At 28.8% G+C, this 24,054-nt stretch overlaps 3 protein-coding genes and 1 pseudogene across 3 annotated transcripts; 2 read left to right on the forward strand and 2 right to left on the reverse strand.

Moving 5' to 3' along the window:
* Positions 1–4,029: 4,029 nt before the first annotated feature.
* On the forward strand, positions 4,030–5,488 carry LOC125842719 (protein RADIALIS-like 4). The gene is made up of 2 exons (XM_049522048.1): positions 4,030–4,305; positions 5,181–5,488. Exons 1-2 carry the CDS (start codon positions 4,067–4,069, stop codon positions 5,206–5,208), a joined length of 267 nt encoding a protein of 88 aa, XP_049378005.1. The 5' UTR covers positions 4,030–4,066; the 3' UTR covers positions 5,209–5,488.
* An 8,555-nt stretch (positions 5,489–14,043) lies between these two features.
* LOC125847675 (uncharacterized) lies at positions 14,044–16,661 on the reverse strand (annotated as a pseudogene).
* A 2,291-nt stretch (positions 16,662–18,952) lies between these two features.
* On the forward strand, positions 18,953–19,631 carry LOC125874621 (uncharacterized). Its single transcript, XM_049555945.1, has 2 exons — positions 18,953–19,161; positions 19,274–19,631. The coding sequence occupies exons 1-2, from the start codon at positions 18,973–18,975 to the stop codon at positions 19,364–19,366; spliced, it is 282 nt and encodes a 93-aa protein (XP_049411902.1). The 5' UTR covers positions 18,953–18,972; the 3' UTR covers positions 19,367–19,631.
* A 2,345-nt stretch (positions 19,632–21,976) lies between these two features.
* LOC125875573 (transcription factor RADIALIS) lies at positions 21,977–22,295 on the reverse strand. Its single transcript, XM_049556928.1, has one exon. The coding sequence runs from the start codon at positions 22,252–22,254 to the stop codon at positions 21,982–21,984; it is 273 nt and encodes a 90-aa protein (XP_049412885.1). The 5' UTR covers positions 22,255–22,295; the 3' UTR covers positions 21,977–21,981.
* Positions 22,296–24,054: the final 1,759 nt, after the last annotated feature.

The raw sequence follows: 24,054 nt of genomic DNA on the forward strand, positions 1-24,054 counted from the left end.
CAGCTATGCGATGTTTACTTGGAAAATATCAAAAAATAAGCAAGAAAACCTGCACTTATTTTTCATAAAAGTATTTTTCACCAAACATACCCTATGTCTATACTAGTTATTGTCACGAAAGAATAGTCAATATAATGATACGTATTATCTTAAGAGATTCTTTCTATGACTTTTACTGCAAATGGCATGGACCATGGTGGTTCATTTTTAGCTATAGTGGACCTTACACTCTTGAAAAGTCAGAAGATGGTATGAAATTAATTTTTCAGGTAAAATTTATCGATGGTCATTTAACTTTAATTTGAGTTTATGACAATTGTTTTGATTTTTTATTAATAAAAGTCATTTAACTAAAAAAGATGAATATTGATGCCGGGGAGGGGGCATTGTGATTTGTGTGTTAAACTCAAGCTGAATGGCTACGTACCAATGAAATTTACCCTTAATTTTCTCGATGATTTTTTTACCAAAACTTTTCATATACATTTATTGCCAATTACAAAGGTATAAGGCACAAAATCTTGGAATTGTTCCAAAGTTCTACTTTATGGAAAAGGAGTTCCAATTGACACCAAATGGACCACGTCAATTATGTCCAACCTTTAGGGGTGGAGAAATGACATTCTTGAAAGAAAAATGAAAGGTTAATTCAAGAAAAAATATCAGAGTTGTAATTTATTTAAGTTTTATCCATTATTAATATAGCAAATATTTACATCATTTAAGATCTCTTTTCTTAGACTAATTTCATATATGAGATCATACTTAAGTATGAGTCATATTAATCTTCTCTATGTCGGTTCAGTTTTATAGGATGTCTCTGAAATTGAAAGTCATTTAATTTATCTATGTTGTTTTAGTTTTTATAGGATGTCTCTAAAAGGAAAAATATGATTAACTTAAATAAAGTTTGTATTAATATAATACACAAAAATAGGACCACTTTATCGTTCATAAGTAGTAGAGTAATTATGAGTAAACATCAAGATCAAAATCGAATACCTAATCATGAGAATACAACATGTTGAATTGGACTATGACTTTTCAATTATCTATCACAATTTTTAAAGAGTGGCATATACATTATAAACTTGTGTAGATAGTTTCTTGATTTAAAAAATAAATAAAAAGAATTTTAGTGTGTGTTCAAAAAAATTAGACCTGCCATTATTTTGAGGAATGTTACATCACAAAATCATTATCCTAATACCCATTGAGAATGACAAGCCTTTTGAATTTTAAAGATTTCCCTGCTCCCTAAGGCACACCTAAAAGGAACCACTATAGGACATTTATCAGCCTTTGGTATATAATAAAAATATTTCTCAGCTTCGATGATAAAAAAAGGGGACACGACTATCCGTGAAATTAAAAAAAAATGGCACAATCTCAGCTCCAAAATGATATTAGCTATGTAACCATTAGCTATGGATTAATGATCATATCTTATACCTGTTTCTAGGGGTGTCAAAAATGAACCCAAACATAGGTAATCCGCTTAATTCGTCCAACCCGTCCAGAATTTTAAGGGTTGGGCTCAAGATAATTTGAATTAGGTTCAATCTCAACCCATTCAAGTCTAACCAATTTTAAGAGAATCCTCAATTGAGCCTAATTCAATCTTCAATTTCAATCCGTTTTAAAATCCTTTATTAAGATATGTTCCTATATTGAAGGTATGAATTATTATCTATTTAATATCTTTTAGGATTATCTATCCATTTGTTAATTTTTTTTTAAAAAAAAATTGAGTTGAAATTCAAATTGTGAGTATAAAAGTTAAATATCACTATGTTAAAATTATTGAGATTAAGCGGGTCAAATTGGGTGGCTCAAGATCCAACCCGTTTTTTAGCCCATTTAAGTCCAACCCATTTGAGCCCAAATTAAACTTAGGTGGGTCAAGCCCAGCCCAATTTCTATTTCAACCCATTTTAATATCTCCAATTTCAATCCAACCCGCCCATTTGACACCCCTACCTATTTCAAAGCTTATATAATCAAGATAATTAAAAACACTATGATTTTCAATCTTCTAAAACATTCCCCCTAAAATCGCACCGTGATTAATTAAGATATCACAAGTATCTAAATTAGTTTTATTACGAAATAACTCATGATAGTCAATCATATTGCATCTACCATTCTGTATTACTTCCTCCGTTCCATTTTATATGTCACATTTTTACTTTGCACTTGCATTAAGAAAAGATTTACTTTATCCTTCTATCGTTATTTAACGTTTTCTTAAGTCAACTTTATAATAAATGATAAATACATTTAAGATTAATTAACTACTCTATCAAGAGTATAATAGGCAAAATATGACAATTTATGCATAAATTTTATAAAATGACAAATATTATGATCCAACTATTTATGGAAAGAAAAGACATATAAAATGAGACGGAGAGAGTATCATACAGTACATGTTCTAATTTTACAAGATATTTAATTTTGCAGTCTTTTACAAATTTGTTTTTAGTTTTATATCTTTTTTAACATCGATCCTCTTGAAATTGAATGGTTACTCAGTTTTGACTACCCCACCCCCACCCCCAGGGTTAGGAAAAGCAGATTCTACGTACAATAGTTAGCCACCAGATTCAAGTGTTGGAAGCTAGTTATTTTGTTGTGGCAAGTGGAGGCAGAAAGTAAAATAAAAATAAAAGATGCATGCATTAATTCAGGTGGCCATTTTTTGGAACGTTTCTAAGAGGCGCAGAAATGAACCGAAACATCAATTCCAATGAAATCAGAGAAACTAATGAATTAAAACTCTGCCAGTACACAATATTGGATCCTTCATTTTTTCTCGTCTTTTTATTCAACTTAAATTAATTCATGGTAAAATTTAAATTTTCTCACCCACCCACACCCATTATCCCAATGGTCATTTCTTGCTACAGAAGATTAATTAATGGCTTATGTCTGACACGTAATTACAACCAAACCCATGCAATATTCCCTTGTCTTTTACTCGTAATAAAAATATTTTATCATGTATTTACAATTTCGTAATTTGTATGTCTAAATGAAATTTGCGAGGCTCCACACATGTGCATAAGATCAAATGTATGGATGCATCTGAGAATCCGAACGCAATTCCCCATAGCTGTTTTACTTGGATTTATTCATTCGTATCCAGAGCCAAGATCAGAAGTTTGGGGTTCTAAATTTTTGAAGAGAAGAGAAAAATATTGCAAAATATGCTTCTTATAAAAAGGAAATGAGAAATTTTGTTAGAGCTTATTGCAAAACATCCTTCCTTATTACTAAGTTATCAATCAATTTTATTAAATTTTCTAATACAAATATAGAATATACGAAAAGTTAATAGATTCTAAACCCCCACCTAGCCCGCATATGAATGACACCAAATATTCAGAGGCGTATCCAGGAGGGGGTCACCGGGTTCACGTGAACCCATGCTCCCCTCCTGAAATCATATATCGTAGTGTTATATTTTTTAAAAATATTTAAATATAGATATGTGAACCCACACTTGAAGTATTATACCGTGCGATTATGTTGGGTGCACCTCTCTAAATGAGGTTAGAAATTTGACTCTTTTCGTTATCTTGTTTTATTTTCCTTTTTAAAATTGGGTAATGTCTCTCTAAGTGGTTTGGATAGGTAAAAATAACTTTGGACCGATAATTTTAAAATTTTAATTATTTTTAGTGATAAGAACCTAAATGTTAAATCAATCAAATTTATATCTTAAATCTACCTTTTTGTAATAGTGCACCCATCATCTCAAAATCCTGGATATGCCTCTGCTGAAATATTTACTACAATCAACAATGATTTTACGAGTGAAAAAGAATGTAACTTAGTATGGACGTAGAAGAAAGAGAAAGAGAGATTCCGCAGCAGTAGGTTTTGTGGTTCCAAAGCAAACGAGTCACCCAAATTTTAGATTCTTCTTCAACTGGCCTCTTCAATTTCTTTCTTTATAAACACCTAAAATCTCCATCCTTTTTTCCATCACACATACTAAGTACAGCACAATTTTAGGACAAAATATATCGCTTTCTTAAACATTTTATTTACTTTTTTAGTAATGGCATCAAGCTCACTTCAATCTTCATCATGGACACCGCAGCAAAACAAGTTATTTGAAAGGGCACTAGCTCAATTCGATAAGGACACACCTGACCGGTGGCAGAATGTGGCGCGGGCGGTTGGAGGTGGAAAATCGGCCGATGAAGTAAAGAGACACTATGAAATACTTATTGAGGATCTCAGCCGCATTGAATCTGGACGTGTTCCTCTTCCTACTTACACCCATGAACAACAAAGGTATTCTTAATCATTCTCTTTTGTCCGTTATTATTTAAAATTCAAATGGATGGAGTGAATAAATATGATATTTTTTGTTTCAAAGGAATAGCAAAGTATATATACTTTGATCTTGAACATTTTGAAATGTGAAATGAGACGGTTACATACTTAAACCTTACTTTACTAGTCTATATGTATACTTTTGAATGAGACACTTACATATTTCTAACTTTTGTCTATTTTGTAAAACATAAGAAATATTCTTGCCTTTTTGTAGTATTCAGTTAATATTTTCTTTTCAACCTTTTCTTGTATTTTAGTCGATTCGAGTCATGCAAACAGTTCGGATATGAATGAAATTTAGAAATCTTAAATTTCATAAATTAACAAAACAGACATGGTGCGGTGCCATTAGTTTGAAAGTTATTGCATGTAACCCTATACCCTATTCTAGTTAAGAGTCCTTCAATCTTTATTAGTATCTTTTTTAAAAAAAAAAAAAAAATCAATTACTGCAACTCTAAGGAGAACTTTTTTTTTTTTTTTTTACTATTTTTCATAATTTTAAAAACGTGTGCATTTCTTGATTGTGTTTAATTAGAAGATTAATCGTGTTTAAATACAAATTTGATACAAAAGCTCTAAGTGTGCCGCCTAAGTTACATTTCAAAAATCAAGATCGTATCTAAAGTTATATATTTTCTTAATCTAAAGTGATTAACTATAGTATATATATATATATATGTATTTGAGTAGCATATTTCTAATCAACTTAGCTTAAAATGTATGATGTTTATGATCTAGGCCATCTGCATGTAAAAAATGTCTTGCACTTATAGTTTACTTTTTTGGTTTTTTTTTTTAATTGATTTTCTTTTGCAATTGTTGAGTAGGCTTTTGAAGTATATGAACCTGCACTAGTGAAGATGTTGGCAAGAAGATATTAAGCTGGATATCACTACCTAGCAAGTCAAGTATATGACAAAAGAAAAAAGAAAAAAAGATGCCCTTAAAAATATTCTATGAATATTGCATTGTACCTTCTCTTAATTATGAAAAATAGTTTTTTTTCTACTACTTCCTACATGTTTTTATATATTATATTGTACTAGTACCACAATATCTTATCAAATCGTATGAATCTCTCAATTTTCAAAAGAAGTTAGTGTATTTGATTTATTACCTCACAATGCAACATATAGCATAATTGTGCATGTGTTTTAAATTTCTGTGGGATTTTATGATTTTGATATCGCAAATTGAACTTAATTAGTCATTGGACTAAAGTATATCGTTGATCTTCTATTTCATTTTATATGTCTTTAATTTCATTTTAGTTTCTTTCAAAGAATGAGATATTTTTATACTTCAACATGATTCGTAATCAGAAAAAGAATGTTACAACTTAAATGTCTAAGATCACAAGAAGTTCGAAAGCATTAAGTCAAAAATAACTTCTAGCGGCAATTAATTAATAATAGTAATTTAATTACCGCTAAATATGTTGTTTTAGCAGTAACTAGCATTCCTATAGCCTATGGCGACATTTGATCGAATGACAATATAATTAACTAATGCCGGTAAAAGGATTTAACACTCTTTATTAATGTGTATATATTATTACCGCTAAAAACTATTTTTTTGTTATAGTGAGGATGTATACTTTATTTCTTAATTAGACATGCATTTTCCCAATCAAACTTTTCTTAGAATTAAAAAATTATTAAAAACAGAAAGATATATACTTTTTAAAAGTAGGTATAAGAAAAACAAATTGAAACGAAAAGCATTATTTGTAAGTAGCATGATATTGCTTTGGAAGACAATTAAGGGGAAGTGGAAAAAGACACATAAAATTGATACGCAAAAGATAGTATGATGATTGACTTGATGTGACTATTTGATATTACGACTCTTCTCCATACCTCTTAAATATACTATCACCATCCATATATTATCCAAATTAGATAGGATTACAAATGGAAGACAAGAGACCATGAATAAATTTATTCACTTCGATTAAAATTCACCCTAATCAATATTGGAATATTTGCTAATCTATATATGTTTATAAAGCTGAATAAAATCACGCTGATGTGGCATGCTTCATTGATCAGTATTACTATTTCTTAAAATTTTGATTTTTTTCTCTCATTTTCTCTTCAATAACCTTTTAAAATAATTATTCACTTTCCTTATTATTAACCTTTACTACATTTCACTCTTCCTTCCAAAAGAAAATATGTAACAACTAAATACATAATGGAGCAATTAATGTGCATTATCACACATTTTTTCCTATTAAATCATTGCTTCAGCTCACGTACTATCAGTTTTTTTTAATCCTTAATCACCTATAATTAATTAGGCAATTCATTCCCCTATTTATTCATACCTTCTTAGACCTTTTCCTTTGGGGTTTCATGTAAGTATTTTTTTCATATCTTCTTATACCTTTTTGGGGGGTTTCATGTGATTTTTTTGTTCTTCTCTTTCATCTTCTTCCTTTTATTTTATCCATCCTTGATAGCATCATTTTAAACAGGATAATTACTATGAAGCTTTTTGATATGAAGAACAGAAGAGGAAAGCCAGGAGTTGATTGTATCCATTCTTGATTTTATTTTTAACGTATGTATATATGTTACCATCCTTTGAAAAGGATATTACTATGAAGCTTTTGATATAAGCCAAGAGTTTTTTATTATTATTATTTTATCAATATCAATGTTATTTAATTTTTTTAAAGATTTTATTTTAGTTTTAGGAAGTTAAAGTTCTAATTTTATTCAATACATCTTTCTCCCTAAATATAAATTTGTATAGTATAATATTAAAGTTAAGTATACACAATGTAATATTAAAGTGATATGATATCTCTCTATGTTTATCAAATTTAATTATGTTTTTTATTTGAATTTTTTAAATATTCACTATTATAATAAATTGTCAATGAAAAAGTGTAGAGAAAACTGAACATTTACATCAATATATATACTCCGGTGATGTGGTGCTCTCTAAGGCCACAATTCTTTTTACAATAGTAAATATTTTTAAAAATTCAAATAAAGAAAACGTGATGTTTAAATTTGTAACTGGTAATGTTTCAAAAACAAAAGATGGCTTGTGGTTGGTATGATTTTGATGTTAGATGAGGTTAAGGCTTAATTTGGACATGGTATGAAAATATGGATGATGATTTTATAGCTAAGAAAGTAGTTGTGTCGTGTTTTTTAAAAAAACTCAAACACATATATACACACATGTGTTTATTCTTTTATTTTATTTATTTGTGCTTTTCTCCTTTATTTGTTTTTAAAGTTTCACCTTCATGACTCATAAGTCATACCTATTAAACTTCTACTTTCAATAATATAATTTATCATTTTGTCTTATATAAATTCACCATTTTTTGTTTCATAAGATATATTCCTACTCAAAGATATTACTTTTATTTTTTGTTCCTTATATTATTATTATTATTATTATTATTATTATTATATTATTATTATAATATCAAAATTTTGTGCATTGAATCTGTATTTTTATTTTCAACATCTTTTTTTTTATATGATTAAGACCCTAAGAAAGATATGTATTCTCTTCATGTAACTGTTTTAGTTTGGCTTCTTATGGTTTTTTAATTATCATAAGTCTGTATTTTTATTTAGATGCAATACAACAAATGTCGAAAATATATTAACGACTAATGAAGGCTCAAACAATACTAATAATGATTTACAAGAAATATATATATTAAATATTGAAATACATTCTTTTAATTGTATAAAGAATTATTTATATTTTCTTTAAAGATTCCTCCATTTTATCTACATAAATTCATAATTTATTGTTTCATGAGACCCCTACTCAAGATTATCCTTTTTATTTCATATTTGAAGTTATATTTTTCTTATATTACTATTATATATAAATAATTTTGGTTAATAAACACATTATTAAAGGAAAAATCTTCTAACGAGCAAAGACTCGTAAATAATTCAAAATTGTAAAATTCATAATTTATTGTTTCATAAGACCCCTACTCAAGAATATACTTTTTATTTCATATTTGAAATTATATTTTTCTTATATTACTACTATATATAAATAATTTTGGTTATTAAACACATTATTTAACGAAAAATCTTCCGAAGAACAAAGACCCATAAATAATTTAAAATTGTAAAAATCATAAAATTTGAGTAGGAATAATAAATTGAACTAAGACTCTTAGTATAATTTTTTAGCACTCAATATTTCAAAATATATATATTTTATATTAATGCGATCAAATTCACTAGTTGCTATATATATGAAAGTCAATAAATTTTTTCATGGTTTAACACTTCCAAGTTCCAAGTAACTTACTAAATTAGGGCTGCAAGAAAGGAAATGATTCATAATAAATTGTATCTTCACTTTTGCTAACAATAAATGTTGCCTTTCGGTCTACTTGAGAACCGAATCGTATGAAAATACTGGAATAGTAAACACCTCTCACCTCCTCGTATAATTATGAGTTTAGATCACTAAGAGAGCAAAAATATGAAAACTCTAAGAAGGTTCGAGGGATAAAAATAAGAAGAATGATTTGGATTATGGAATTGAGGTCGAAAGAAATCGACGGGCTAAATTTGTCTGCAAAATCAAAATTTATCCGCCTCCTTATTTTTTAGGAAAAATTGTATAAAATAACATACTATTAATTCAAATTAAATGCTATAACCACAATTTGATTTAATTGTAACTCGTAGCTAACTGTTGCCATTTTGCCTCTCTCCTTGATTTTCTCGCTCGCCACTCTCGTTTCTCGTTGGACAATCTCTCCTCACCTCTCTCACATTATACAAACATAAATGTATAAAATGTGTTTGTGTTTGTATAAAGCGAGAGAAAATTGTATATATACTTCTCTTTTCGTTCCCCTCTCCCAGATTTCACTCGCCACTCTCACTCGCCTCTCTCACTTTATACAAACACAAATGTATAAATTGCGTTTGCGTTTGCGTTTGTGTAAAGGGAGAGAAAATTGTATATACAAATACAAATACATATATTTTCTTCCTATACATTTATGATTATACAAATACAAATTTTTCTCTGCCCAGTTTTCTTTTGTCTTTCTCTCTTTCTCGCTTTATACAAACACAGATTATACAATTGATTCTTTTGTATATGTATACCGAAACAGATTATACAATTGCTTCTTTTGTATATGTATAGCGAAATATACATATTAATAGCCATAGCAAACATAAAGTTTGATATAGAGCGCAATTATGCAAACTATAGCTATAGTATACAAATATGATTTTTATGTTTGCTATATGTGAAAGTTGCTCTATTTTTTAGATCGAACGGGTGTGAGTGATTGTGATTGAAAATATTTGGACAAGGCTAAAAACAAAAATTAAGAAAAATTAGAAGTGATTAGGAGTAGTTTCAAGTAAAAAAAAAAGTCATACCTACAAATGCCTCTATGATACCAGTGTAAGTGTAGCACACATACATTTCATAGATGTGTTTGTGACAAGTGTATATCACATAGTATATCATGTATCTCAATTTATATTACAAACTCATTTTTCCTCAATATATGCTTGAGATAAATGGCATACAATGTGATATTATACAAAAATATACATTGAAATATATACGGGATATAATTAGGGATATACAGATGGATCTCTCTTAATTAAACTCGAACTTTCAATATGAAGTTTAGCTCGAATACGCCTCCAATCATTTCCAAACACCCACAAAATTAACAATATTCAAATCCATTAAAATGTTTTCAGAAAAATCTAATATCGTCCAATCGAGACAAAATACAAATGCATAAATCAAAAAACTACAAAACAACGATTTTGAATATGATAATGATGGAGAGGTATGAGGAAAATTTAAGACATTAATTTAAAATGAAAGATCTTTCTACCTATGAGGTAAGAATTAGCAACCTAAAATATAACATGGGTATGGGCTATGAAATTTAATGACAAAGTGAACACAAAAGAGTGATATATGAAAAGAATGACTATATTCCACAAACCTTAATTGTTTTATTCTATTTAATGAGTCCACTTGTCATGTAATGTCAAATTCTCAAACTAAATTGATAATATCATTATGAAAGTTTGAAAAAATAAAAAATACTATTTTAACTTCAAATATTTTCTTAAATATTACATAACAACTTTTGAATTGTAGTGATCGGTGCAAGATGGTTCAAACGCTATCCTTACAAACAATTTAGATGGAATGAGCATGAATTTTATTGTATATATTCAAAAATCTTATAAGAGTTTTACCAATTTTATCAAATCATTTCTAATTATATAGATTCATCACATGTTTCTAGATGGATTTGTAAGATGAATTAAACTTTTTTTTTTCTTGATATAAAGGACTTGTGCAATATTTTATAAATCATAGCGTCAAGAAAAGAAAGGAATATTAATGTGAAAGGCATGGCAAAAAAATTGAGTCGAGCAATTCTAAATGAAATTATAATAAGAAAATCACATACAATTAAATGAAAAAAAATAAATATATGAAAATATGTGTTTTGATGACTCTATATACTCATAAATATGAACTACTGATTGAATTCGGTTTCGAAGTCTAACCATCATATATAGGATCATAGAGGAGCTGATGATGTGGCACCTCTCTATGACCTCCATTCATATTTTTATTTTTTTTCATTTTTTTTTTTGACATTTTATTGTTTTATTTTCTAAATTTTCTACTTTTACTCATTTTTAAAAATCTGAAAGGTGAGTAAATATACTTTACTGCATGAAGAAGTTTAGGTAGAGGAAGTTGAGAAGGTTAATTTATCCTCTTCCGTTTTTTTTCCAAAAAGTTTTAACAGTAAAAATTACTTAAAACAAATTAATTACATTATTTATTAATTCCTAAAACTGATCTCATCAAATAAACTTGCTTGCCTTTTCATCTTTCACTATTAAAATATCAATTTATGAACATTTACAACATCAACCTTTTTCATTTTCCATATATATATTTGAGCAGCATCAAATCTTTTTCATTGTCCACAATCCACATATTGCCTACATGAGATTTTCTTAAGACGTAGTCTCTATATTTTCTACATGCATAGACTGCGTCAGTCATATGTGGATTCTTTTATCTCAAGGAAATATTTCACAAATAACATGGTAAGCATAATTAATTCAAACTTTGTTAGTCTTTCTCTATTATTTTATTGTATTTTCTCTATGTACTCGAGTCCGAGTCGAGGATCCTTGAAAATCATCCATAGAAATAGAGATAAAATTTGCATCTACTTTATCTTACTCAAACTCCACTTGATATTCTATGAATGAACATGTTATGTCATTGTTGTATTCTTATTCTTTAATTGATCTTTATTTTAGTTTTCAGGTAAAAGGTTAAAGTGATCAAGAAATTACGAAGGAGTGAAAAGAATATGATTTGGAATTTCAGCAAATTTAAGGCACGAAGAAATGAAAGAATGAACAGTAAAATAATGAAAGGAAAAGTTAATAAGAAACAGTAATGGGACAGAAAGCAATTTCCGTTGCCATATATATATATAGATTTGTTAATTTTTTTGCTTTCCATTTGTAATTTCGTCAGTTTATATTCTTCTCTCATCTCTTCTTTTTGTTATTGCATGTAATTTCATTTATTAACTAGAGAAATATATATATAAAGCTGGGTGTTAGAAAAATAATGTGGCACCTTTTTTGGTCAATAATCCTATTTATCTTTTTTTTTCTCAATTTTTTGACATTTTTTTATATTTTTCTACTTACTTATTTATTGTATGAAAAAATGAATATATCAATTACTAATCTTTTATTTATTGTTATACTTAAATGTCTCAAAATTTACTTCCACTCATTATTATTCTTTATTAAAAAAATAAGTCTTAATATTTACTAATCCAATCTTTCAAGATATTTGTCTTTGTTTTTTATATTTTTTTTTCCTCCAATTTTATCAAACACAATGGAGTAATACAAAAAAAAAGAGACCGATTTGGTTGCTTTCCTAATAAAATTTAAACACCCAAAAAATATTTAATAGCTCATGAGTTTTTTTTGTCTTCATTATTTTAATTTTGTCCTTTTATTTATTTTAAAATTCCTACCTTCATAACTTATACCTATTGTAGTTCTTTCTTTTAATAATATCATTGACTCATTTTTTTAAAAAATAAATCATATTCATAACCTCCAACTATTTAATTTCAAAATTTAAGATATCTTATTGTATTTCTTCAATTTTATGTATATACATTCACATTTTTTTTGTTTCATAAATTCCTACACAAGATTATTGTGTTTATTCCATATTTGAAGTAGAGATGTTCTTATATTATTGTTGTAGTATAAGATTTTCGACTCCAAGAAGAATGTTCATAGATGTTGATAGAAGGAGAGTCCGACAAAAGCTCAAAAAACTATGCATGGATTATCTATTTTTTTTTCATCTATTTTTTTTTTATATTAAGGTCTTAAGAAAGTGCGTTGTTATCTTCCTTTTTTTTGGCGTACCTTCTCATGTGTTCTCTCTATAAAATTTCTTTAGTTTAGGTTCTTAGGAATTTTTAGTTGTAGTAAATTATATTTCTATTAAGGCGCACATTAGTGATTTGTAATTTTGTTAGAAATCTCCTAACTACGCTAATCGATGTTCAAAGTTTACTGTTGATGTTCAAGAGGAATGTATATTAAATATTGAAATACACACTTCTTAGGTGTTTCTTATGGTGAAGAATCATTTACATTTTCTTTAAATTTGTTCATTTCTTCTACTTTTAAAGAATTACAAAAGAAGATAAAGACGAAAATTAGCAATAGAGATTTATTTAGATGATAATGAAAAATTGGAGGAAAAGATTTATTTAGATGATGATGGAAAATAAGACGAAAAACAAGGACAATGAAATGATTCAATATAAAAAAAATGAAATAAAACTACTTATCTCTTTTTTCTCCTATTTTTAGTTTTATGACTTTTTGTTTCTTTTCTTTTACTTGTGAATATAAAGAAGATTTATCAAATAGTTTAATAAAAGCAAGAAAAAAAATTAAAGTCCTTAAATATATTTATTCGAATTGTATTATATAATCATGTATTAACATCATAATAGATAATTATTTTAAAAAAAAATAAATTAACATTTTACTTTAAAAAATATTTGATGATAAAAATGTAATTCACTTGAGCTCTAATTCCCAAAAAAAAAATTGTATTGTGATTTTATCATTTTCTTATTTTTATAGTTGATTTTTTTTATTTTTTTCTATCATGATTAATTTTAAAATAAATTTGCAGATATTTTCTTATAACTGCACGAAGCACGGCCAGATTCCCTAGTTTATTAATATGCAGAAAGCCAATTTTTTTTCAATTTTTGTATCATACGCCGCTTTATAGCATTTGCTAGTTTAAATTCAATTATGAGTACCTTGGTGTTTGCTTCCTTGCAACTTGCAAGTGACATTCGAAAGTAAATGTAAACTCGTGGTCAATTAGATAAAATTTAAATTTCAGAAATGAACTTGTTATGGATATGTTTCCACATAATTTGGGTAAATTCAAATTATTATTGTTATGACCACACCTTTTTACTAGTTCTTGTACAAATCCAGTAGTACATATTTAATATATGGAGGAACAAAATTATCTTCTTAATAAACAAGTGACACTTTGTCTTTCACCACTAAAAAGTATAGTAATTAAAAAATATTACATTTATTGCACATATTCATCACTAGAACATGAAAGATATTTCTTGAGACAGCGATTGTATGTGTAGGGTCGCTCTAATTGAACAAAGATGTCCTGCTTTTTTTATATATTTCATCGATGTATTTTCTCCCAATTTTCTGCACTCATTGATAAGATATATCTATGAGTAAAGTATACGGCAAAATTTCATAATCAAATATCAAATTTGTGTTCAAATTAAACAAAAGGTAGGCATTGACTAACTTTTCAGGATGTGAGAAGTACTTACGCTTTCATAATATCTGAAACTGTATGATTAAAGATTTTATCGTTATCTCCATATAAAAGATAAATTCTCTACATGAAAGATTAAACAAACTTATCAAAATGAATTATTTAACATGTTATACAAAATTATATTTTTTATATGGAAAATGATCAAAATGTCTTTAATATATTAAAAATAATTTTAAAATACTTTGCTTTCAGCTATATATGAGAGGACATTTGACATACCTGGGAGTATTTTGGAGGAGTAGTGTCTTTATCACCGACTACTAAAGCTTCAAGTAGTTCCACTTTCTCCATTCGGTTGCCAAACATAACCTGCTTTTACAACATTTTGCCATTAAAAATTGGTATGATAAACAACTTTGACATTAACTTTTTATGTTAATTTTTTTGTAGCGATATATTATAACAAAATAAGAATACTTCGATTTACATAGTCAAGTTACCTATTTTTTATAGGAGTATAATATTTTTTAGGTTTAGAGCCTGTTTGGATTGATTTATTTTAGGTATTTTTAAGTTGGAGTAGCTTTTAAGTAATTTGATAGTATTTGAGTAAAATAAAAGAAAAAAGAGCTTATGAGCACAAAAATAAGTCAAAAGTCATTTGAACTTATTACTTTTAGCCTATAACTTATAAGCAGAAATTCAATCCAAAAAGACTCATAGCAGTACTCCCTCCATTCACTATTAATTAACTACTTTAGATTTTGTATGCTTTTTAAGAAATAATAATTGATGTAGGTTTCTTACTATACATAAATAAGAAGATAATTTTACTAATTCACTCCTTAAAAAACTTATTGGTAATTATACAAATAAATGTGAAAACTTTCAAAAAGAATTAATTGCAAGGGTAATGTAGAAAAATATAATTAATGCTTTCTTAATTTAGTATGATGGACAACTAATATGTGATAACTATTTTTAATATAATGATCAGCTAATAATATGAAACGGAGGGAGTATATATTAGTAATTGTTGTTTTATGTCATGAGAAATAATTTGGGAATTCTTAATTAATGTTAAAGAATAAAACATGAAGAAGAAACATACTTTTTTCTTTTACTTTTATTTGTCGACATTGGACTTTGCACCTTCTTTATAAGAAACAATAATTATGTTTAGTGTTAAGTATTGAAAATTAATTAATTAATATTAAGAATAAAATATGATTTAAAAAATAAAGATTTAGTTTTTCAAAGAGGGAACAAGTAAAAGTGTTGATGGAAGAAGATAGAATGTGAAATGGAGTATTACTCTTTCTATCCAAAAAATAATAGTAAAGAAAAGGAATAATATTACTACATTACCCTTTGAATATACATCAAATTTAATGTTTTAGAAAATATATATATATTGAATAGCAAAAATAAAATAAATTATGTCAAACAACTATTTTTAGTATAGTTAAATAAAGAGTAAAAGTAGATTGAGGGTAGTTAAAGGCACGTACCTCAAGAAAATCCCTGAACAAAAATTGAGGGAACCAAGGAAACTTACGGCTTCCAATAGATAAAAGCACTTTGAGATCAGTTATGGTTTTGGGCAAAAGAAAATCAGGCCAGTTAGTGAACCCAATATTGTTCAAAGAAGCATTGCTAATTGATTCAGTCATATCTATAACCGTGCTTGACATAACCATAGATTCAACCATATGAGGATACAATTGGGCCAACTTGAACCCAACCATTCCTCCATAACTGAACCCCACTGGAGAAAACTTTTCAACTCCCAACTTGATCATGCCTAAAAGAAAAAGAATCAGACCCGCACGTGAGATATTATAATTAACTAATAAAATTGTCTTCTCTCTAATAACTTAAACTTTTAGATAAGATGGTTACACGCCACTTCAACATGTGGTATCAGATGAGATATGAGTTGAGCAATACCTTTTGCTAAACAATGTGCGTGAAAACTTGTTGACCGTTGGGGACAATCGGTGAAGGAATCTCCGAAGAAAAGTAAATCAGGGACGTAGATAGCGAAATCTGAACTTAAGGAGAGTATTTGAAAAAGCCATGTCATAATTCCATTAGCAACAAATCCATGGAGAAATACAACTGAAGGCTTAGTTGAATTGATGGTTGGAACCCAAAAATGTAAGGTAGTTCCAGCTTCTATTTCCACTAACTTGGATCTCATTCCAATAACTTTCATTAGACACCGCAATATTGGCTTTATTACTGCAAATACATTTCCCATTTTTCACAAACCTAACACTTTTCTCCCTTTCTCTAAGCTACACTACACTAGAAGAAGATGATACATTAGAGATGGCCGCTTTAATCTTTTGGCTCATACCCTTGTCCTTTTTAATGTGAAAAGGATAAAAATCTCTCTCAACTTTCGTCTATATTATTTATATTATGAGTTCGTCTCTAGTTATAATATATGGTCAAATTAGTAAAATATGCAAAAATATAGCTCTTTTTAACGATTATGCAAGATATTTCGGTAAATTGGACGTCACGTAACAGGCAATCTCATCATCAAATATTTATTCTTTTTCTTACTTTTCTTCTTTACGAAAGAATGAAACTTCTTTTAATTACTTAGTATTTTGTTACGGGACGTATAAGAAAAAAATATGACAGATAATTTGATACGAAGAGAACGATATGATTTTTAACCTCAACTTCTTCAACATGGCACTTCATCCAATAATCTCAATAATTATGACTGTTGAAGTGTTGGGTCACATACATATATTGGGCCATGGGACTGACTATTACACAGTGGTTACAGTGCATACTGCAATTTTTCCAATTTGATGTAAGATTGTTTAAGATTTTATTGTTGTACAATAGTATAAATTAGTTCTGTCCAACTTTTCTAAAATTTAAAATTTAAATTGTATGTAACTCGGTCTAGCTCGAAGATTCTTTTTCCTTGGATCTCAATACATTTTCAGGGTTATACTATATGGATAAGAAATTAAATGTGGACTATTAATGAAAAAAATAATACTCATCCCCTTTGAACACCGTAGCTAAACTCACTTAAGAAAGTAAAGCACTAATACTTCTAATTGAGGAAGATAAAGTGACTGATTTAGTATTAGAAAATATCAATTTTGGAGTCATTTACAATTGATTTAGTAAATTTTGAAGCAAAAACATATTACAGAAACTTGTACACAACAAATTAATTATGACCTACCATAATTATTAGGATTTGGAGATTAATTTCTAATGAATTTTATGGTGATCGAACAGGAAGGGGGATCACAATGTGGGAATCAAATCCGCACCAACAAAGTGAAAATTCAGGTTGCTACTATTAAGATGATGATACTCTAAAATTATCAAAATTTGAGATTACTTTCTAGTGTATTATTGAAAATTATGACAAGACAAGTTGATGAATTTTATAATATAATGATCAACAGAATCCCTCAGCATGTGTTTATGATAAATGGGCCGGGCTAGGTTATGACCCGGCCCACTTTTAGCCCAAATAATAGATACAAAATCTTGTTGCTCAAGTTATTACATTCCATAGTCCCTTCTCGATAGAAGGAGGTCCCTGCTCATTCTCAAACCGTGTGCGTAGAAAACTATCTATCTATTTCGGAAGGTAAGCAGCAAAACTCATCTCGATCGATTTTAATTTTTTTTCTTTTCTTACTTTCAATTTTGATTTGAAATCTCAATTCCTTGAAATTTATCTCCCAGAAATCGGTTTACTTATTTAGTAGTATTTTCTTAGCAGCATTAGATCAAACAGTTTATCTGCAATTTGTTTCCTTAGCTCTGCCTCTTATTGTGAAATTTACTTCTCTAATGGGATGTGATAATACTTGTGCTTTTACCTGTGCATGGAGTAATTAATTCAATTACCACACTAATTTTGTATACAATAGTTGCTTGATACACTTGTAATATTTCTTACCTAGTTTTTGAACGGGTAGATATTATTTCAAAATATTTAAACAAATTCCATGTCCAAATTCATTGGCAAATTTAAACCGTTTGACTCTCGAAAAATCTGAAATTGTGTCACATAAATGGGAAAGAGGGAGTAGTAAGGGTTATGCTTCACGTATCCTTTAGTCCCAAGGGATGCTTTTGATTGATTATTTGGCCAATTTGACAGTCGTGAAAATTATACTTTTAACTCTTTCTTTCCAGTTTAATTTGAGGTGTTCCGGGTTCTTGCTTTGAGCAGATCTAATTCTTTTGCTTTGCAAAGACTATATTTAGCTTTAGTGGCATTGTATGATTGATGGATTACAAATATTTTGTCTTACTTTCGTAGATATCTATCCTGTTTCTTAATGAATTATCTATACCTGAAAATCTGGGTATCTCTTCATGGTAATTACCTAACTTATTCCTTTTGATTACTATGTACGTTATTTGTGTGAATCGCGCCCAAGTCATTGGAATGAAAATCATAATAAAGGAGTCTAAGTTCTGAGGTGGTTTGCTATTAATACAGAGTTAAATACAAGTTGTTGTTATTGAAGATAACTGAAGAGGGGATCCAAATGGATCAAAATGTACATGAGGATTAATGTGGCTAAAACCCAACGACGTAGGGATTAAGACATAATTGTTGTTGTTATATTTGTTGACTTGATTTTTCTTCTTGGTGTATGGTTGTCGAAGAAATAAAATAGTTATATGTGATTAGTGCTTCGCATCAAGGATAACATGGCAGCAGAAAATGTCCAAAATGAGAAGACACCATCCCCTGTTACTCCAAATCCAGCCATGACTTCGTGTCGGAAGAAGAAGAGCGAACAAGCAACTTTTCTAGAAGACATCAAGGATCACATGGATGAATTCATTCATGCTTCCATGGATGAACACAAAACTTGCTTCAAGAAGACCATTCAAAAGGTATTTGTCAACACTTTCACCATAAATAATCTGCTTACACTGCACTTAAAAAGCATTGCATTTATTACCTTAAATTTAACCGACTGTTAATCTTATCCAATGCACATATCAGATGTTTGGCATGTCAAAAATTGTTGCGGAAAGGAATGCTGAGGCTAAAGAGGTTGAAAGTTCTCTGCCCCTGCAAACAACATTGGCTAAGTAAGATTTTTGGCACATCTTCACTTGACGGCTAGTATCAATAGAGTAGAAAAGAATGACATCTGACTTTTCACTATGCTGTCAATGTTCTATTGATCTACGGAATGCTCTTGATTTGTAACTTTCACTCTCTTATTTCCACTGTCTGTATTAGTATCGCAATTATTGTGTAGAACTTGGATTGGTTGATTTCATTGAAGTGTTTCTGCTGAAAGATCGACCAAGTGTCAAGTGTTTAAGGAACATTATCGAAACTTTTAAGCTCGTAATTCTATTGCAACGGAGAAAAGTTTCATAATCTGTGTTTCTGCTGCATTACACCCCCATAAAGTGGATAGATTCACTGGTGTTACTTTGCACCAGTGAATTGTTTGTGGGATCAGGATTATAAAAAAAATGACGAAAGTGCTTAAACTAGGTTTCTGCTGCATTAAGTTGTTTAATGAATCTCATGTAACTAAGTTTGAATAGCTATGTTTTTGCTACACCCTTAAACAAATATATACACACTCCATTGATGATTGTTGTATATATGTAAACATTACGCTTCAAATTTAGTTTGCTGGAACTTCTAATTTATTCAACCTATAATTGTGAACACATTACGATTTATCCTCCTTTTTAACTTGTCAAAAACATTAAAAGGAAAGGCAATTATCCCCATTTTTACCATTTGAGGTGGTCCAGTGGTTTGGGCTTGGGAACTTCCATATTGAAGGTCTCAAGTTCGAAATTCCTGCCAACGAAAGCAAGGGGTTCACTTTTTGGGTTGACCTCGTTGCACCGGGCTTGCCTAGTGCAAGTTACCTCTCCTATGTGGTTTGTGAGCTATTGCATAGGAGCAGGGGTTTTGTTTTGTGCACACTCAAAGGGTAAAAACTGCAGATTTATTTTCCTTGCACACCCAAAGACGGATGCGGGTTTCCCGCACACCGAAGTCATTAAAAGAAATTAGATATTTCCTATTTTTACAACGTGCGTCCTGAAACGAGTCTCCTGAGTCCTGACTGATGGTCTCAAAGGGTATTATTGTCATCGTGATATAATATTGTCTGTTATTTTTTATTTATTTTTAAGAAATAACTACTCCATTATTTTTGTGTGCTGAAATTATTGTTCTTTTGTACCTGCGCTTTCTAGTCTATTTTGTTTCAGCTACAATGGTCAGATAAATTTATTTACTGATTAAGTTTCCTAAAAGCCAACTCAAAGTAAATTTTATACATTTTGTATAAGTTGATAATTCTGAAAATTAAAAATATAGGTAGTAATTTATCAGAGCCATTCAAAGTTACACTGAGTTCGTAAAATATTTTATGTTGTCAGTGGATAAAACTGATATTGCAATGTGATTATTACAATATGGTAAGGTGTAAATGTTCCACACATCGTGTATTTAAGAGCATTCAAATAAGCTAAGAATTAATTTGGGGTCCATTCTTAAAACCCTATGAATAATGAACGTTAATTTTTTTTGGCATAATACATAACTGTGTCTTTTAACTTGGCTTAATTTCACATTTATCCCCTTCAACTTTGGGTGTACACAAATAGACACTTAAACTTATATAAAGTTGAACAAGTAGATACATGAGTCCTACGTGGCACAATACACGTAGGACAAACAATGCCATGTAGGATGCCATGTAAGACATGTGTGTCTATTAAATTGCACGTACACAAAATAAAAATAAAAACGTGTTTTATAGAAAGAGATCAAACATGAATGCTATTACAAAGTAGAAGGAATTCAAATGCTTCCTTCATATAGTACATCCATGAAATTGATAGCATTAATACAATTAACTTGGACGTACAAAGAAATTGATATACACTTCACTTGAATTGTCAAGAAGAAAATGTGATATTCTGGTTATTATTATTATTATTTTAATAGCTAGTAGTAGGATTACTAATTTCTTGGAGTAAAAATGTTGTGTCATATATAATTAATTAAGGTTGCAGTTTTCTTTCCCTCTTTGCTTTGTTGGAACCAAAGATTTGCATCCTGCATCAAATATATATTCAATGAGAAACATTAAGAATTGCCATTTCAAAAAGATACTATTATATGGAGATGATTTGCATATTCAATGAGAAACACAAATAGTACTAGGAAAAAAATTGGCATTAGTATTTTATTTTGGATGATACTTACCTTGGCTACTTGCTTTAAACAAGAATAAAATAAGCTCTAAGTTGTGGGAAAAAAAAAAGTTGCGATAAGATGTGGAGCAACATAAAAGAAAAATCAAATTATAGAATTAATCTCTTAATACTATTTTTTAACACATTAGTTTTGGAATTTGAGACTTTTAAATGTGACCATCCCATCTTAAAAACATGATTGATTTAAATCTTTTAAAATAATGAGATTTAAGTACCTGAATTGAGTGGACGGGCAATGGGAAAATTGAGATAGAGTAAGAACAAGACAAAAACAAAAGCTTCAACATCTTACTTAGACATTTTTATTTAGTTAAGTATATCCTGAACGTGCAAGGATAATTCATTTTTATAAACCAAACACGTAATTAATATAATGGAGACATTTGGATCAAAATTTGTCTATTCTGATATCATGTTAGAACAAGACAATAAATCATACCTTAATGCAAATTATTTGTTATTAGTGCGGCCTCGGCTTCCGTTACGAGTGGTGTAGTTGGGGAAAGGCACACCACCACTCTCAATAAACTTGATATCATGAAGAAGTACTTCATAATGTTGCTTCACATCTTCAGCAGTTTTATTGCCTCCAATAGCTCTAGCAACGTTAGACCAACGGTCAGGGGTGTCTTTGTCATACACTGCTAATGCCCTCTCAAATGCCTTGTTTTGTTGTAAAGTCCATGTAACTGATGATCCTTGTCCAACTTGAGAAGAAGACATTATAGTAGTATTATTTTTTATGAACTCTTTAGTAGTAAATATTATCGATGGAGTTGATGATTGAGTACATTATTTGTATCGAAGGGGTGCTACTTATATAGGATACAAAATGAGAGGGGTGTGGGGTCCAAAATGATATTTCAAGAATTTTATGATTTGTCTTCCTAGCAACCACAAAGACTAACAATGCTCGATCAACCAATATATATAAGTTAATGAGTATTTGATAAAAGTTTAAAAAAAGGTAAAGTTAGAATTTTAATTTTATGGGTTATGAATTTTATAACAATTATTTTGAACAAGTATTGATATTTTTGGGTTCGAAACTTAATATTTGTACATATATAATAAACTTTTTGATACAAATATATTATTTAAATAAAAATTAATGGGTTCGATCAAATCCGTACTTATCATGAATGTCTAATCAGAATTTTAATTTGACACATTTAGCATTTAAATTCTTACTATTGATTGACCCAAAATACGTCCTTTTAAGGATGGTCAAAATATTTAATTTTGACCAGAACTCATATATAGTTTCTTTAAATATTTTCAAAATAAAATTTTACATATTTGAACAACTTCTACATCTTCACATGAAATGAGTGTATTTCATGGTAGGAAGTACTTTTGAAATTATTGTTGAGAATATAATTAAGAAAATAAAAGTGTATTTTTATTAATCGTTTAAATTTTTTGATGAAATAGTCTCACACTTCAATAAGGTATCAGAGCAAGTAAAGGTCATGCGATAAGCATCTTGAGAATATAATTAAGTAAACAAAGATATAATATATATTTATTTTTTTGACACTTTACAAATATATAAATATGTTATTTAATTTGGTCTTGTCTGATATTTATACAATATAACTTTATATGTACATAAATAGACACTTAAACTTATAAAAACTAACAAATAGACACATTTATTCTACGTTTTTTTAACATATTTTGATATAAAAAAGTTTGTTCGGTTGTACATGTTATTTACATGCTCCATCCGCCACAGCTTACATGACAGTACTTCTCCAATAGTACTCCCATAGAGCAAAAGATATTTTGTTGCAGCTGATTAATGCATTTCGACTAAAAATTAACTTTTAAATTAATTATTTTATTTTAATTGCATGCTTTTATGGCTATATATTTAAAAAAATGACTTGATATAATTGAGACGATAAAATTTTAATTATATTTGCGGCACATATATACCGTTTTTTATTTTTATTTTTCTATAACTTCTTGTCTCAGTAAAAACATGATATGCAATTATATGAAACAGACGAATTAGATTATTAATTATTATACTAAAGGGGTAGTAAACTTATCCAAATAATTTGAATCATATACATTAAAACCTAATTAAGATTTTAACTAGTAGTGTATTAGTTTAGATTTTACAAATTGAGAAAATACATAAAAAAAAACTCTGAACTTGGCATGAAAACTTACTTTAGTACTTAAACTACACGGGTGTTTTTATACCCCTTAACATATTTGATGTGAATTATTTTCAACCCTCCGAATACCAGCCTCGTGTGCGTGTTGATACACAGCTTGGAACGGCGCGTAATACATCTTTTAACATTTTTTAAAAATAAAATTTGATCCTCCAACGGTAATATCCGACCCATTACGTAATTGAAGATCCATCTTCACTTTTAAAGAACCCTAATTTCCTCTTCTCCCTCACCAACCTAATCATCCAAAAATGGTGACCTAATTCATTATTTTTTTCTTGATTTTTCTCAAATCTTAGCTCTTCAAACCTAAAAGTTGAATCTTTGAAGGAAT

The sequence above is a fragment of the Solanum stenotomum genome, chromosome 1 (assembly GCF_019186545.1).
Source record: "Solanum stenotomum isolate F172 chromosome 1, ASM1918654v1, whole genome shotgun sequence".
In the NCBI taxonomy this organism is placed as follows: Eukaryota; Viridiplantae; Streptophyta; class Magnoliopsida; order Solanales; family Solanaceae; genus Solanum; species Solanum stenotomum.